This window comes from Hyperoodon ampullatus (assembly GCF_949752795.1).
Source record: "Hyperoodon ampullatus genome assembly, chromosome: 7".
In the NCBI taxonomy this organism is placed as follows: domain Eukaryota; kingdom Metazoa; phylum Chordata; class Mammalia; order Artiodactyla; family Ziphiidae; genus Hyperoodon; species Hyperoodon ampullatus.
The window spans coordinates 45,408,394-45,425,620 of record NC_136920.1 but is presented as its reverse complement, the minus strand read 5'-3'; the positions used below and the strand labels follow the sequence as shown (position 1 = coordinate 45,425,620).

General features: G+C 42.7%; 1 protein-coding gene across 2 annotated transcripts in view; it reads right to left on the bottom strand.

The window, feature by feature from the left end:
- Positions 1 to 363: 363 nt before the first annotated feature.
- Positions 364 to 17,227, bottom strand: part of GRM5 (glutamate metabotropic receptor 5) — a gene marked incomplete at both ends in the record, with an annotated part of 535,510 nt that continues 518,646 nt past the window's right edge. Inside the window, 2 exons of one of the 2 annotated variants that reach the window (XM_079708490.1) lie at positions 364 to 1,228; positions 16,818 to 16,913. In XM_079708490.1, coding sequence (XP_079564616.1) covers positions 364 to 1,228; positions 16,818 to 16,913 — 961 coding nt within the window. The remainder of the gene's footprint in view (positions 1,229 to 16,817; positions 16,914 to 17,227) is intronic. The other variant, XM_079708489.1, reaches the window with a different exon arrangement.

Sequence of the window (17,227 nt, the reverse complement as noted above, 5' to 3'; positions counted from 1 at the left end):
TTTTTTTTACAGTTGCTTATTAACTATGCCGTTTCCCCTCCATTACGCTGTTTCACACTCATTGCTTCCCTAGAGCAAAGCACTTAGTATGTAACTGTTTCAACAGACTCCTTGTCAGCCCTCAAAAACAGAAGCAGTGTTTCTTAAAAGCCCATGTTTTCTAAGGCCACTAGAAGAAGATCTGCCAAAAGATTTGTAGTTGGTGTCTTCGTCGGTTGATGTTAAATAGCACTATTAATCTCTTGTTTCCATTACAGGTGTACTTGGCGTCTTCCACCTCGGGTCTTAATCAGGCAACTGTGTCTGTGGGAACACCGGAGGTCTCGGCTCCGTTTGGGAACCCAGCGTGCTTTCCAAGGACATTCACAAGGATGAGGAGCTCTGAGTGTAATCTCTTATGATAAGTGTGTCGTATTTGGGAGACGATGGGATACAGAGGGCCGACTCGGACACTGGCGAGTTGGGAGTGGTACTCCCCGAGTCCACCGAGTCTCTGAAGGGGGAAGGCGGGGTGAGAGCCACCAACTCCTCCAGGTCCGGCTTGCCAGCAGCAGCCTCGGGCCCGGCCGCCGGGGGCTCCCGGGCAGCGCCCCCGGCCGCGGGCTGCGCGCCGCCGGTGATCTCAATGGCGGGCAGCGGCTGGATCTCGGCGAACGTGGTCATGGTGGTGGGCAGCTGGATCTCTTTGGGGATCAGGTAGGACGAGCAGAGCGGGGCGCCCGCGCCGGGGCCGGGAGCGGAGGTGGACAGCATCATGGAGTTGAGCTCGCTGATGTTGGCCGTGAAGCGGGTCACCACGCTGCTGATCTGCTCCATGAGCGAGCCCTGAGACGAGCTGCTGCGCGCCGCAGGCTCCGAGTGCAGCGACGGCAAGTCGTCGTCCGTGCGGCCGACCGAGCCCGCGCGCTGGCTCAGCGTGCTGATGGGCGACGGCGAGCGCGGCCGCGCAAAGTGCTCCTCGGCCTCCACCACGTCGTACAAAGCCTTGGGGCCGGCGTCCGAGGGCTCAGGGCCTACGCCGCCCGCGCCTGCGCCGCCCGCGCTCCCGCCGCCGCCCGCGCCGCCCGCGCACAGGCCGCGGCTCTCCGTGCTCTTGGGGAAGGGCTTGATGACGGCCGTTTGGTTGGGGTTCTCTTTCTTGTTGATGTGGATGGACAGCCGCTGCCACAGGTGCTGCCCCCGGCTACTCTTCTCGTTCTGCGCCCACGTGACAGATTTTCCATTGGAGCTGCGGAGAGAAGGGAGACAAGAGGTGACGCCGCGAGGCCCCGGACGGGAGGGCTTCCCCGGTGGTGGGCGGCCGTGGGACTCGGACTGGGGAGGACTTTCCTTGTTTTCTCAGGAAATAGGGCATCAAAGGACACCAGGGAAAGAGATCTTGGACGTGGCTTTTGCTTGCTTGAGTGAAAGGCTGCTTTCTTGTATCTGGTCTAACGTTCATCATGACCACGGAAGTGTGTCAAAGGGGATATTAGTGTGGATAAAGGGCTGTGTATGGGGATTCTGCGGTAGTTCTGAGACCACCCGTGAGTGCAACAGCTGGTTAGGCTGCAAACCTAGAAGCGAGGGCTTGCAGTATTGTGGTTGTGTGCAGACGTGCCGGGGACAGGGCACGGGCTTCCCAAAGTTGGCAGCCCCTAAAAGGAGACAGAGCTAGGACCTCAGCTCAACCCAGTGATCAGAGGGCAGGGAACGGGTAGGAGTCAGGGGTTACCAGGAACTAGATAGTGGTTCCAATTCAGTTTTTATTCTGCACGCGCATGGTTGGTGCATTTAACTAGGGATTTCTGTAAGAACTCCTGGCTTTGAACATGTTTGTACTTAGTCTGGCTTATCTGGTGGAAGATACAAATTCAGTGAACACATACACTAATTTGTTATTAATTAGAACTTTTCTACTTGGTAGAAATTTCCACACGCATTTATTTTAAGGCCTAAAACTTGAATAACAATTCTGTGAGGGAGCATGCAGTATTATTGCCTTTGGCACCTAGTGTATAGTTTCGAATTAGGGTCTCAATGAGTGTTGTCTGACTGACATGGTTTCTTAGGACCTTTCTCCCTCTTCTTTTTCCCAAGTAGTCCTTTTTTGTCTCCACTCTGGGAACTGAAATCTGCTCTGGTGAAGAAAGCCTCTAATGAGGCTGATGCCTCAGCCTCAGAGCCTGACTCTGCCTTCCTTACCTGGAACTACAAACTATCGAGAGCCTCACCTATGGTCAGGTGATGTGCTCTGACCTTCAGGGATCTTATATGGAGAGATCCTGGTGTGATTTCCCGCAAAGGAATACAAGATCTCTGTAACTAGGGGGTCTGCTACATCCAGACAGCTCTGTCCTAGGTGCTGTAACCAAGAGATAGCCTTGGGCAGTCTCTGAACAGAGGCTTTGACCACCCAATTTTATCATCTCAGCTGGTGGCTATTAAACTTAATTGTGCATAGGACTCACCTGGGGTATTTGTCAAATACCCGGGTGAACCCCAGGAGATTCTGATTTTCCAGATTGGGTTCCACGGACCTATGCATTTTACAGGCACTCAGCCCCCTGTTCCCTAAAGTGATTCTGCAGCAGGTGTTTCACAAACTGAGAAGTTCTAACAAGAAGTTATCCTTTCTCTCTGGGTTCCCATTGCTCCCTTGGCCTCCTTGCTGGAGGGCTGACCTGCCTTTATCAGACAAGGGACTGAATTGTTTTTGGAGCCCACCTGCCTTGGGACTGCCAACTGCAACTTCAAAATACTCTATTTCTTGAGACGTCCACTCCCTTGATAAGGGACCACTGTTTCTGCAGCCCCTATAACAACATGCTTCCTGCCTCTTTCCCACACTGCTCCCCATGTCTTCATCTGTCCCTTTCCACTTTGTGGTCTTCCTTTCTCTGCTCCTTGCACTGAAATCTCGTTCCATTTAATATACCCAGTGTATTGCAACCTGGTGTCCTTCAAAATTCTTGAATGTGAAATGTCCTCCACCCTCACTCCTTTTCCTGCAGATAATGAGCAAATTATTTACAGGTTTGGAGGTTGCTGTGCATTCCCAGCACAGCAGATGGGACCCTGCCAACCTGTTAACTTACTTCCCAGAGAGTTTCAGGGTTTGTTTTTATGTTTTTGCATTAACCTGACCTGCCACCCTTTATGTTTTCAGTGCATTACTTTTCTTTTTCCCAAGTGTCCACTAACTTCTGGAATATGGCACAGAAGAAATGGGCCAGATGATTTATGGGATTTGATTGGGAGGATGGTTGCCAACAGCCCCATTTCTCTCCTATTGGCAAGATAAGAAACAGACATGTCTGGAGGGACAATTAGTTTTTCAGGTAGCTGAGGCCACTTTTGGCACAAAGCATGGGCTAGAAACTAGAAATATAACTGGATTCATTCTACCAAGCTCTAGGAAAGTTTTTGCTCCCAGCACAGAGAGGTTTCGATGGAACATAACTTTAACAGTGACGGTCATTGGAATCACATGTAGCTGGGCTCCAAAACATGATAGCAGATTGAAAAACCTTTGGGTTTTCAATGTGGGAGAAGGAAACTGACCAAACCAAGCAATCTGTACAAAGTACTGCCATCTTTCCTGGCCATGTCTTTGCTCACAGTGTCACAGGGTCTATGGCCACTTGGGAGAGAGAGCACCAGACAATCTGAATAACAATGGAAATGGACACAGGACACACCAGAGACATGGAGTCCAAATCTGAGCACTTCATTTCATTTCTTGGGTCATGGAATATTTTTTTCTCCAAAGCAAATGGAGATTCTTAAGAAAAAACTGACCTACAACAGACGTTAGTCTGTTCATCAGTAGAATGTAGTTTCTGTGAAGACAGGGACTTTATCTACCTTGTTCACTGGCACACAGCAAGATCTTAATAAGCATTTGATGGATGAATAGGATTCTTAAGGCAACAGGACTGTTGTGTGGTGTATGGCAAGTGCAGTGGATGAAGGATCCTAAAATCTGTATTCTAATTCTGGATCTGGCATTCTGGATGCTTGGAAAATAATAATCTCCTTAAGCCTCAGTAAAAAAAGCAGATGGTATATCATTTGGTGAAGATTGTTGTGAGGATATTAAATGAGACAATGAAAGTGAAAGGTTCTGGTAAGGAGAAGGTATCTAAGATGTTATTTTTTTGCATTCTGTGTGAATACTAAGTTTCAAGAAACAAAAGTAATATATTACAGTCGGCCCTCTGCAGTTTCCCATCTGTGGATGCAACTCAAAGCAGTCAGGTCTAATGTTGGTTGAATCTGCGGATGCGAAACCTGAAGATACTGAGGACCGACTGTATTCATTGTACTATGCCGTTTATGTAAGGGATTTGAGCAGCTTGGGCTTTGGTCTCTGCTGGGGCTCCTGGAATTAATACCCAGGGGATACAAAGGGCCGAGTGTACCCAATGCTGTTTTGAGCTCTGGTTGAGGAACAGAGAATTCAGTGCAAAGTAAATATTTATGGTAAGGCCATAACATACTTCTGGTTGTTCCTTCTTACCCTGACCTATTGTACCCAGCTTTGGAGTTACAGAGGGTTTTATCTGCGGCGTGTCTTTTCTCACCCTATGCTGTCACCTTGGGTGATCACCTCTCCTCCACTAAAGGTAACATTATTCCACTTCCAAAGTTTACTTCTTCCTGCTCTTTCATTGAGCTGCCTCCTCTGCCTTTTCCTTCTTTTTTTACCTAAGTACTTCCTATCTTTTTTTTTTTTTTTTTTGACTTTACCTTAATTGCTTTTTCTTGAAGGAAGCTTTCCTGACCCCGCTCCTGACTGGGTTAGATTCCCATTGTCCCTGCCATAGGCACTGAATAACTCTTTGTTGTATGTCCATCTCATCTGCTGGATGGAGTGTTTTGAAGGCAGAGATGAAATTAATGAAATTCTTTTGTCTTGAGGATCCATCTACTTCTTATATAACTCAATGTAATCATTAGTACTCAGTGTGTACTGAAAAGGATGTATGAAAAGGTATTTCATAAACTAAGTACAACAAGACAAATCTTGATATCTATCATGAAAATCACAAAGGAAGTGTTGATTTCTTTTTTGTAGTTTGTATATATCTGTTTTAGTGAAACTTCTCAGTGATGACAGTTTGTTGAGGCAGTACCAGTAGGGGACCCAGAATGTGGCTCCAAGATCTGGCCTTGACTGATGTTGGGCAAGTCACTTAATACCTTTGAACCTCTTTTGCTTATTGGTAAAAAATAGAAGTGAACCACCCTTCCTCACCTTACATGATTTCTGGGAGGAACCAAAAGAGTGATATACATTAGGGTGCTTTATAAAGCATAGAACCTCTGCAAAGGGTTATCATCATCAGACTTTCCATTCAATGGAGGTAAAATGTTGTTTATTAGTATTTAGGCTGATACTTTTTTGTTTTAAACATCAGGATTATACATTTGTCCTAGGGCCTGAGGTAAGAAAAAGGAACAAACTTTTCCTTACCTGTCTACAGCACTTCACCTTCCCCAGCTAGTATTTTGGGCATTAGAAAAGGAGGAGGAGGAAAGATTGGAGGGAGAGACAGAACATCTGGGAAGGAGGACAAACTGGCCAAACAAAAGAGAAGAAAACAATACAAAAACCTTGGTCTTTGCAGGCACCAATTAGCCCTTTTGCCATATATAATACTATGTAGTCTAATGTTCTCATTTTTATGACGATTTGCTCTTTATTTCTGGAAAAACAAAAACAACAAAATTCAGCCTTTCAGTAAGAAAGAGTGTTATTAGAGGGTTAGGTTTTTTTGTTTATATTTTGGGTTTGCCAAAATGACACCTTCTACCTTTATTCTCAGAAGTTTGTTCTCCCTCTTCTCTTCCATGTGGGACACTTAACTAACTTATTCATTTCAAGCAGGCTCCAAATGTCAGCTCAATCACCTCTCCCAACTTCTCTACTCATCTGCCAAAACCTGCAGGCATTAGAACATACTGCCATAGCACACCATCGTTAAGAAGCAAATGTTAATAAAGAGAGTTTGACTGTCAAAAAAGTCCAGGAATTTAGAATTTTTGTGTTCATTTTAAATGGCTGTTGAATGATCTGTGTGATTTTTTTCCCTCAGGACTCGTTTAAGCTTTTATTAATGGCATATAAGCAATTAAAATTCTCAGAATATTTCACTGAGTTAAAAAAAAAAAACTAGGCCCTTATCCTCCTTTTGTTACATTACATTGTTTATACTTTCCTAAGTTGCATAGTTTCAGGGCGTAAGAAAAATCAAATGTATCCTCTGAAAATCAAAAAATTATTTTTATGAAAAAATCATCTTCATTACTAAACCTCTCTTTTTTTTGTGATTTTGAGTTAAGGGGTAGCCAGGAGAGAGGTATAGTAAGGTTATGAGCTTCCTAATACAAAAATGTATTTAAAAAATACAAAAACCTTGTAACATCATTAGCAAATATGTCTTTGGAATGACATCAGACAGTATTAGGTCAATAAAATAATTTTATGGAGGAAGAATATTATAAGCAGAAAATTTGCAATTGCAGTTCCATTTTCTGTACATTTTCTTAAACTTTTAATTTTTAAAATTATTTTAACATCTTTATTGGAGTATAATTGTTTTACAGGGGTGTGTTAGTTTCTGCTTTACCTTAAACTTTTATAAATCAATCTATTTTGCTTTCAGTAATTTGTTTTGAACTACAAAATATGGAAGTATAGTTTTAAAAAATACTGAGGAATCTGATATTGTTTATATTCAGACATTCTAAATTAGGTGGGAGAATTTCTTTCTGAGCCTTGCCTAAAACCTGACATCTTGATTTTGACAATTACACTGAAAAACACACCGTAATATATAAGAAAATGGCAGAATCATCTATATAAATTTACCTAGTTATAGCATAAATGGGTGTAAATAGCTATTTTGCTGTCAAAAACAATTTAAATGGCCAGGATGATGTATGCATTAGAGATGCACATATAGGGAAAAACACTTGGGTAAATGGAAATGAAGTCAAGGACTAAATTACCTGATAGAGACATAATAATCAAAGCAATACCACCTGTTTTCATAGTGCTTTATAAAGCACTTTTAGGAACACTGATTATCAGAGGTTGATAGCATCAAAGTGTTTATCCTCCTTCCAAAAATGAGAAAACCGAGACTCAGAATAGGTGATTTACCCAGGGTACACAGAAAATGACAAAGCGGGGACTAATACCATGTCATGATTTTCAATTCCATTTTCCATGACAGTACACTGTCCATATTTGTTTTTTGAAGTGAGCTCTCCTTATTCCATGGCAGAAAGCCTCACATGTTACCTGTGATGGTATGTGTGTTTAAGTAGATAAGTTAGTAGTAATTTGATTTATATTCTCTCTTACTCACCCTGTATTGCTTTACTTCTTAATCTTGACACTGCAGTATATTTTGCAGTCTCAAGAAAACACCCTGCATCTCTCTTTGGTTGCTAACTCAAATAGCACAGGTTGATTGAGCACCTATATTTGTCAAGGATGATGATTGGATGCCTTGATGATGAAGGCACTTGAAGCTTACAGCCATATACATTAATATTATAAGGCAGTTTCAGCCTTTTTTTTTCATGTTGTGATTCAACATGAAACAACAGTTTTCCTGTGTATAGCACACTTATTTTCTCTCTGACTTATTTTGGAATACCAGTAAATGAGAGTGGTGTAATTTCAGGGATAATCTTAAATCTGTACTATTTTGAAAATTTTGGTATTTCAACTAATATTGGTAGTAAGTGATTTGTGGTACCTTTGCCAATGATTTTGATTCATCGGTGCTTTTTGATATTGCGGCTGAGAGTTACTGATGTAAGAGACTTCCCTCAAAGAGGGTATAATTGATTTCAAGAGAAAATACTTACAGAAGAAGGCTAACAATATGAATTACAGTATTCTGATAGAGGTTTTTTTTTTTTTTACCTAGGACCTTGAAATGAGGAAGCAGATGGCCAGGAGGAAGGATGCTAAACATGAGGTGAGTGAGGGATGGTGGAGCATGGGAACAAGCAGTCAGTTCATTGAGTTCTTAGAGGGGACAGATCACAAGGGATTCAAAACTTCACAAGAAGAAATCATTTCTAGTGGGAGGGGCTTGGCCAGGGAATGTTGCCTGCCTACAGGAGACAGATTGCACTTAGGCCTTGAATAATTAGTAGGTTATGGCAAAATCCAAAAAGAGAGTGCTAAGAATTGCTCTCCAGGAAGGATAGCAATGACAGAAGTCCAGGAATCCACAAAGAATTTTCCAGGAAATAACCAGTAGTCCAGTTTGACTGTGTGGGTATACAGTAAGAAGTTAAGGCATCAGAAGGTAGAGTTTAGACTTTTTTGTCTGCTGTAAAAATTCTTCCCGGCCACCCCTGACCTACAAGAATCTTCTTTCTTCTATTGGATTGGCCAAAAAGTTCGTTCAGGTTTTCTGTAACATCGTACAGAAAAACCCGAACGAACTTTTTGGCCAACCCAGTACTTTCTTTTGCTATTTTAATAACTCATTAGTAATCAGCCTTGGACTTCTTATTAGTGTCTGGAATAAATGGGTGGCCTGATATGTTAGACCAGAAAGATGGTCTGATTATTAGATGCATATGTAATCTACATGCTTGATCAATCAATAAATGAATATATCAAGAAGTACCCATCGCTTTTCTGTGTTATTCTTCAATCGTAAGAATTCTCTGTTGTTATTTAATATTTTACGGATTTGATCTTCTTTTTCGAGCTCAACAAAAACAGTTGAACTCAGGAACCATATATGCCATAATCTTCTTTAAACCTTTACCACAGCTTCATCCATTGACCTTATTCCTTGTCTGGCCCCAGTCCTGGTCCTACTTCAGGAAGACGTTCAAGCCTAATTAATATTTAAGTTAATTAGTCCTTCAGGCAATGAGGAGCCAAGAAGATTTGACACAAGCAATAGTGGTACCCAGAGTAGATTTAAGAGCTTGTTTTAATAGTGCAGGGATACAGTGTAAGATGCTAACTGTTGTGGCCAAAATGAGGATGGAAAGGAACATACTGATATGAAAACCATTGTGAAAAAAAAGCCATTTGTCCTTGCGCTTTGGGTTTTTCTTGTTGGTATTAGAGGAATTCAGAGAAAGGGCTGCTCACAGGGGAAAGAAGTTTCAAGGAAGGATTTGCAAATAAAGTGGAGCTTACCGAGGCCTTAAAGCCTGGGGAATGTTAAAATAACATGGATAAACAAGATCCAGTTAATATACATCTCGCATATACGGCAAAGAAACTAATTCCATGTGTTTAACCCTGTGAAACCCTTCCAACAACCCCGTGGTGGACTTTCACCTCTCTTTTAAGTAGCTGGAGCGGGAGTAGTGGCTGCATGCTTCTAAGATAATTCCCTCAGAGGACACCTCTTAGTAGGCATTTAGTCCCTAATAAAATCCTAGCGGGAGGAGAACCATTCAACCCTATTTTAACTTACCTTTGGTCTAACATCAGCGGAGGCCTTTTCAGAATGTTCCATGTCCAATCAGGGTGGGTTATTAAAGTGCCTGATGGTCTAGGATTGCTGCTACTTCCCCCAAGTTCTTATAAAGAGGAAGCATCTAATGAAGGGCATGCAGGAACGTGTGCCAAGCAGAGGCAGTTTGTTGGATCATCACAGAGTTTTCTTTCTCAAATTAAGCTATTTCTTTCGATCCATAATTCAGTAAGCCAGACTCAAAACTAAACTCCTCATACTGAGATATAAGTTCTAGGTTTAACTGAGGTGCTTCAACGGAGATTAGAAGATTTTTTTTTCCAAAACAAGAAATGATTTTTTTCCCCCAGCAATCACTATAATGCCCAGATTGCAAGTGAGTAAAGAAAGAACAAAAGAAGACACAGCTGGGCTTCCCTGGTGGCGCAGTGGTTGAGAATCTGCCTGCCAATGCAGGAGACACGGGTTCGAGCCCTGGTCTGGGAAGATCCCACATGCCACGGAGCAACTGGGCCCGTGAGCCACAACTACTGAGCCTGCGCGTCTGGAGCCTGTGCTCCGCAACAAGAGAGGCCACGATAGTGAGAGGCCTGCGCACCGCGATGAAGAGTGGCTCCCGCTTGCCCCAACTAGAGAAAGCCCTCGCACAGAAACGAAGACCCCACACAGCCAAAAAAATAAAAATATACATTAAAAAAAAAAAAAGACACAGCCGTTTCGTGCCTGTGGGCTGAAGCTTCCAGGAAGACTTTGTGGAAGAATCCAGCTTGATTTAAACCTTGAATAAAACATGGGCTTGGGATTGATGGCAAAGGAGAGTCTTGGAATGATAGTAGCTCCTGTTTGAATAGAACTTTCTACTTCACAAGGTGTTTTCACCTGTATTATTATATTTGACCTTCACAACAGCTGTTTGACATAGCACTTCTAATGACGTATTTATAGGTTTGTTCCTGCACAAAACTTGGAACACTCCAAGGGCAGCAACTACATGCATCTCCTGTGCTTAGTATGGTACCTGATGCAGAGTAGGTGCGCTGGGAGTGTCAAGCAAATGAAGTAAATTCTTTGACCTTGAGTTCTTGGTATAGACAGGTATTATTAACCTGTATTATATATGCAAAAACTGAGGTTTATGGAACTTAACTAAGTTGTCTGACTCAAAAGGCAGAACAGTGCCTCAAATATGACCCTAAATCCAGATCACTGCCACCATGCAATATTGCCTCTGTGCTGAGGGCCAGGATACACACTGAACCAAAGGGCTGACAAGACATACCTTTGTGGAGCAGCAAGGGAAATGGCAACACCCAAGTTTGTGTCCATAAAATGACCTGATAATAAATTCCAAAGCTCTGTCAACATTCACCTGAACATTGCAGAGATGACTCCTGAGGGACTGTAGGATAAGAGAATGCCCCTGGAATTTTACAGTGGTTGCTGAAAAAATGATTTCTGTTTAGACAAAATATTCCTTTTGACCTTAGTTAAAGCACCTCAGCTAATGCATGTAACTTAAATCTGATGTATGAAGAGTACTCTGGTTTCGAGGCTTGAATCCTGGTTGGACATCTACCACTAACATGCTTATTACATATACAAAGCTCCTCATTTAAGAAAGCAATTTTTTGGATTATTTTTTCTTATTGCATAAAATGGGCCATGCCACAGATGTGAGGCACTAAGTTAATTCTGGTTCCATTCCCTTTGGGTTGCTTCACGTGCTTCATGATGTATCTTTTCATTCCTTTCCTCCCTCCCTCCTTCCTTCCTTCCTTGTATTATGGTAAGGACACTTAAAATGAGACCTACCCTCTTAAATTTTTTAGTGTACATTACAGTATTATCACTTCACACCTGTTAGGATAACTATTAATCAAAAAAACTCACAAAGAATAACAAGTGTTGGTGAGGATGTGGAGAAACTGGAACCCTTGTGCAAAATGCAAAATGCAAAATGTTGCAACATCTGTGGAAAACAGTATGGAAGTTCCTTAAAAAATTGAAAACAGACTGCCACCTGATCCAGCAATCCCACTGCTGGGTATATATCCAAAAAATTGAAATCAGGATCTCAAAAGAGGTATTAGCACCCCCATGTTCATTGCAGCATTATTCATAGTAGCCTAACAACCTAAATGTCCATTGGTGGATAAATGGATAAAGAAAATGTGTCGCTTCTGAAGAGACATTTTTCCAGAGAAGACATACAGATGGCCATCAGGTACATGGAAAGGTGCTCAACATCACTAATCATCAGGGAAATGCGCATCCAAACCCCAATGAGATATCACATCATACCTGTTAGAATGGCTCTTATCAAAAAGAGAAGAAATAACAAGCGTTTGCAAGGATGTGGAGAAAAGGGGACCCTTGCACACTTTTGTGGGAATATAAATTGGTGCAGCCACTGTGGAAGACAGTTTGGAGGTTCCTCAAAAAGTTAAAAATCACACTGCCATATGAACCCAGCAATTCTAACGCTGGGTATTTATCCAAAGAAATGAAATCAATATCCTGAAAAGATATCTGTACCCTAATGTTCGTTGCAGCATTATTTACAATAGCCAAGATATGGAAGCAACCTGAGTCCATTGATGGACAAATGAATAAAGAAAATGTGCATAAAGAAAATATTATTCAGCCTTGAAATAGAAGGAAATCCTGCTATTTGTGACAACGTGAATGAAACTTGAGGGCATTATATTAAGTTAAATAAGGCAGATAAAGACAAATACTGTATGATCTCATAAATCATGGAAAGGAAAAATATCTTGCTTATAATGTTCTTGTGAGAACTTAATGTATAACATTTGTGAAGGGACTACCCCAGTATCTGATGCATAGTAATTACAGTAATGGAAGCAATTGTTATTATTAGTCTTACTTGTTTTAGAACATCTCTAAATATAAGTTATAACATTAATTTTAAGTTGACTTTGGGGAGGAGTGAAGAGAAGACTACTGCAGCCATCCTAACCTATGGCTCAGCACCCAGCTGGCCTCTGCTGTGCTGCAAAGGCAGCCTCTTTCTCTTCTGTGGACTCTGAATTTTTATCATTATACAGTGTCCTTCTTTATCTTTCTTTATGGCCTTTGTTTTAAGGTCTATTTTGTCTGATACGAGTGTTGGGACCCTGCTTTTTTGTCATTTCTGTTTGCATGAAATGTCTTTTTTCCATCCCTTTGCTTTCAATCTATGTGTGTCCTTTGCCCTGAAGTGGGTCTCTTGTAGGCAGTATATTGTAGGCTCTTGTATTTTTATCCGATCTGCCACTCTGTGTCTTTAGATTGGGCATTTTATGGACTCTGAATTGTATATAACTGTGTGCCTAGCTGTTTCTGAACCCTTGATTCAGGTTTATTATTATTTAGTTTCTATTCCCCTTAATTCTGTTTGCACTGGCATAGGTTATTGTTTAGGATATTAAATGAGGAGTTAATATGATAAATAATTGTTCTATGGGAGAGGGGTTCCATATTGCACTGCAGTGATCTGTTTTTCTGACTCTGGTTCCCAATAGACAATTGATTTTCAAGGGCTTTAGTCTTGACTTGGTCATCCGTTTATCTCCAGAGTCTTGTCGGTGCTTGCCTCATAGTAGGTGCTTTGTAAATGATCATTACATGGAGGAAGAAATAATTGAAGGAATGAGAGGCAAAAAAATCCTAACACAGATATCACATTTTGGGGTTACTTTCAAATCTGAGTTCCTTACTCATTTAATAATGACTATTATTACATTGCTGTTACTAGATTCCCTAAGGTGTTATTGAACAATTATACCCACTAAAATTAGATGCTGCATCTTCTAGGTGAAAATCAGTTACTCAACTGACTATGGGTTGATCTTTCACGTAATTGATAATCATGACGTAGCAACAGTAAAAATAACCCCCTACCACCCTCCTTCCTTCAGGCACTGAATGGGGGCTTTAGATCTGTATCATTTGCTTAAGGAGGCCCTTTCTCAAAGAGAGACTGGGAGACTCAATGTCTGTGCCTCTCCTTCATGGGGTATAACATGAACATATCAGAATGCACATTCCAAGGAGCACTGAGGTGGAATCCCCATGCTGAGACAGGCAATAGTAACATTCATTGTTGAAGATTTAGCCAATCGCGAGAGCAGACCATCTCCATATGAACTCCCACGTAACAGTGCTTAGAGAATTTCTGGTTCTTAGGGCACCTCCCTGTTTAGGACTCTCTTTCACTTCTCCTGCAATCAGGAAGACTGATCTGAAACACACTTAGACTGTCCACTGTGAAAATATGAAAAGGTGACAAGTTATGCTATAGTCAGACGGAAAGAAAAAGAATGTTCACATAAGGGGAAAATGGCGACATAGTATTTCAGGAAGCTAGAGTGTTATGGATACCTACAGTGTTCCTTTTTCTTTCCAAGTGGGAGGCGAGGGGGGAGATGTGAGGGGGTGTCTCTAAGGCCCTGCCAGTGTTGCAGATAAGGTCATGCTGTTCTGCTGTGCTATGACTGCATGCCTTGTAAAACTCCTTCTCTCCTGCCAGGCAACGTGGCTCTGCAAGAATCTCCCCAGGCATGACTTCATAGGGTCCGGTCCATTCTATAGTTTCATCATAGAAAACATAGACAAATGAGATGCCGGGCGACACGCCTGGTTTTCTGTGGTTGTTGGAGCTTTCCTCAGCCCCTCCCTGGGACTGGTTGTTTGGTAATGGCTGCAGAATCAGCCCAGATGTTTGCAGAGTAAATAGGATGCTTGACTGTGACTCTGGGAAGCAACTGGGGGGAGGAGTGGGAATGGGTAAGAAAGAGGGCCTTATCAGCTTGTACTAAAAGTATCTATGAAAGTCTCATACAGTTATTCTTTTTCCAGCCCTTCCATTCTATTCCAGAGCAAGCAAATTGGGATTAACTACTCTAACCCCTTATTTAGAAATAGTATACATTGCAGTTGTCTCCTCTATGATATCTGATATCTTAAAATCTTTCTCTTAATACTCATTTTAAACTTATTTCTTTTGGGTAAGTATTTTGTGTGTGTATTCGTATAAACAAATAGAAGGACGCCTCCAATATATGCTTTCTCTCTCTTTGTCAATTTTTACTTGATGTTAAAGAAATGGAAAGAAAAAGTAGGAAGGGAAGACCATTTGTTTCTACTTAACTATGCTTATCTGTGAGGCTGAGGTGTTTGCTCCATCAGAACTCTCTTAACTGCAACATACACTGTTCCCCTCTGCCTAGCAGGACATATCAGTGTAATGAGCCTTGGCATTACCTTGGCTATATTCAAACAAATACTAAATGGTATCTTACTGTTGTAGGGAAATTTAGACCATTACAGTGTAGACACATTGAGTGGCTACCTTTGTAGATCTGGACCTGACCCAAGGAAGCTGGGTCCCCTTACTGTCTCCTGTCTCCCTCCCCCCCGCCACCGCCCCCATTCTTAAACAAGACAGCCTTGAGCAAATCTAATCGCTAGCTGATCAGATCTGAGAATTCCAAGCACTGACTAAACTCCCTCAAGAATACCGCATGACAGAATTGAGACCTTATGTTTGCCATGAATAGCTTCACGTCATCTCCTACACAAGTGGATTATTTCAGAATATCGGTTTATGGACTGACTAAATCTGAATGACCTCGGAAACTTGTTACACTACAGATTCCTAGGTTGTGCTGACCAAGATTTTGCCTTAGGATGTTTGACAGGCAGCCAAGTTTGCTACGTTTGGGAACTCCAGTCCGAGACAGTGCCTCAAATTACAAGTCACTTTGGACAGAGCCCCTGCGCTCATTTGATGCAGTCATTTTCACCTTGTCCTGTCAACTCTGATGCTGTCTGAATGATTTTCAAGTAGAGGAATTGTGCCACTTAGTCATATCTGAATGGAAGGAAACTAGGAGCCCCAGTAGCAGTCTGTTGAGCTACCCGCCACAGAATGATCCACTGAGGCTTATCTTCCAGACACACTGAGATCCAAAGAAAGCTGTATAAAGGGATTGTGGGCATACGACTATCAGATACACCAGTGTGCACACATATGTGCCTACACGTGTACACATGCTCTCACTGCCTTGTTTCTGGGAGCTGTGAACGAAGTCAGCCAAGCTCTTGACCAGGGCTGCTGTGAATGATGACTCAGGCTGTACACTGCACAGTTCAGGGCATCATTTTCGCAGGCTGTGATGTGAACGGCCCCCAGAAGTTGTGCAGTGTCCTTGTAGAAGGTTAGACATTATTTTGAAAACCAGAAGGCACCCGCTACTGCAGAATCAAACAACGTTTGGAGGTGAAAGTTCACGGGATTAGATTCTCTTCTTGCTCTGCAGCAGGATCTCAAGCTCTGCTCTCAGCACATAGGCACACATATGTACACACTGTACCTTCTGCACTTCCCCTTTCCTTTAATCCAGTCTGATTTGCGAGAGCTTCCCTCACACACTTCAGTACCACAGATGGATTGGGAAAAGCCACAACAAATTAGAGGTGGGGAGTTAGTTCATGGGGGACAACTTCCCAACTCAGGGCTCCTTCAGCCTTCTGGAACTGTTTAATGCCAATCTTGGCCGTCTTTATCTCCAGAGCCCTTTTCTTGAAACCCAGTCCCATGCAATAAAGCACGTTTATTTCATGCAAACAAAGCTCAGTTGATGCTTATAGTTCCAGCTACCCCAGTTTCCTGGGTACAGCTTGGTTGGGAGGGCCTGGTATGACGGAACATGCACAGCGCAGCGACAGGGTGTGTTCACCACCAAACAGAGAAGGAAGGGAGCTGCAAAGCTACGGTAGCTAGAGGAGGACTAGCTTTCCTGATTTTGGTTCACGAAAAGCCTCTGGCCTCTACAGTTCACTCGTTTGGCCTGGCATTTGCCCTTGGCTGTGAGATGACGTTTCATTCAAAGTAAGTCAGATTAATTCCCAGGCTTGTGGGATCAGGGCTGGAGTCTCCCCTCCATTGCAGTCCTTCCTTCAAAACCAGTCCTAGGCTTTTGCATTTGTTTTTGTTAAGCAACTGGATAGTCCTGAAATGTGTATTTCCTCCAATCTCTTCCACTTTGCAAACTCCACAGAAGCATGTAACCAGTAATTTAAAACCCACAGGGACACTGACTGTGAGCTAAGGCTTCAGACATGCAAAGCGCACAACCCTGGGGAACAGCAGCGTCCGGGACAGGAGGCTCCCATCACTTCACACGAGGGTGGCGTGGGTTTTTGCAAATCAAATGCACGTAGAAACCCAATGGTGGCCCAGGTTGGACACACTGCATGGGAGGCAATGGTTGAGTGAGGACCCAGACCAGGGAGCCACCTGTTCCTGTAGCTTGCGTACATTTAGTTCACACCACCTCAGGCCACTCACAGTTTGCTTACCTGCTCATTGTTGCTCTCCCACCATTCCCCATACTCCCTTTGGGGGTGAAACACTCTATTTCCGACTTGTGCTGGGCCAGTCTCCTGTCTTTGTACCTGGTGAGCGTGAACAAGGACAGGAGCAAACAGAAAGATGTGATTGTGCTTCACTGGCCGGGCTGAGGAAGAGCTGGGGCTGCAGAGGGTGGCCCCTCGCCCGAACAGGGCTCCTGCTTTCACTGCGGTGGCTGACCTGTGATGCTATAGATGGTTGTGATGGTATATCGATAACACTGGGGGGTAATTTTGTTACTCCTTGGTTGAGCCACATGTGATCTACCCTTTTACATTGCCTGTTGATCATATTTAATAGTCAGTGGTAAAAAGGATGTAATTCATAGCATCTAAGAAAAAGATGAATATCAGTAAAT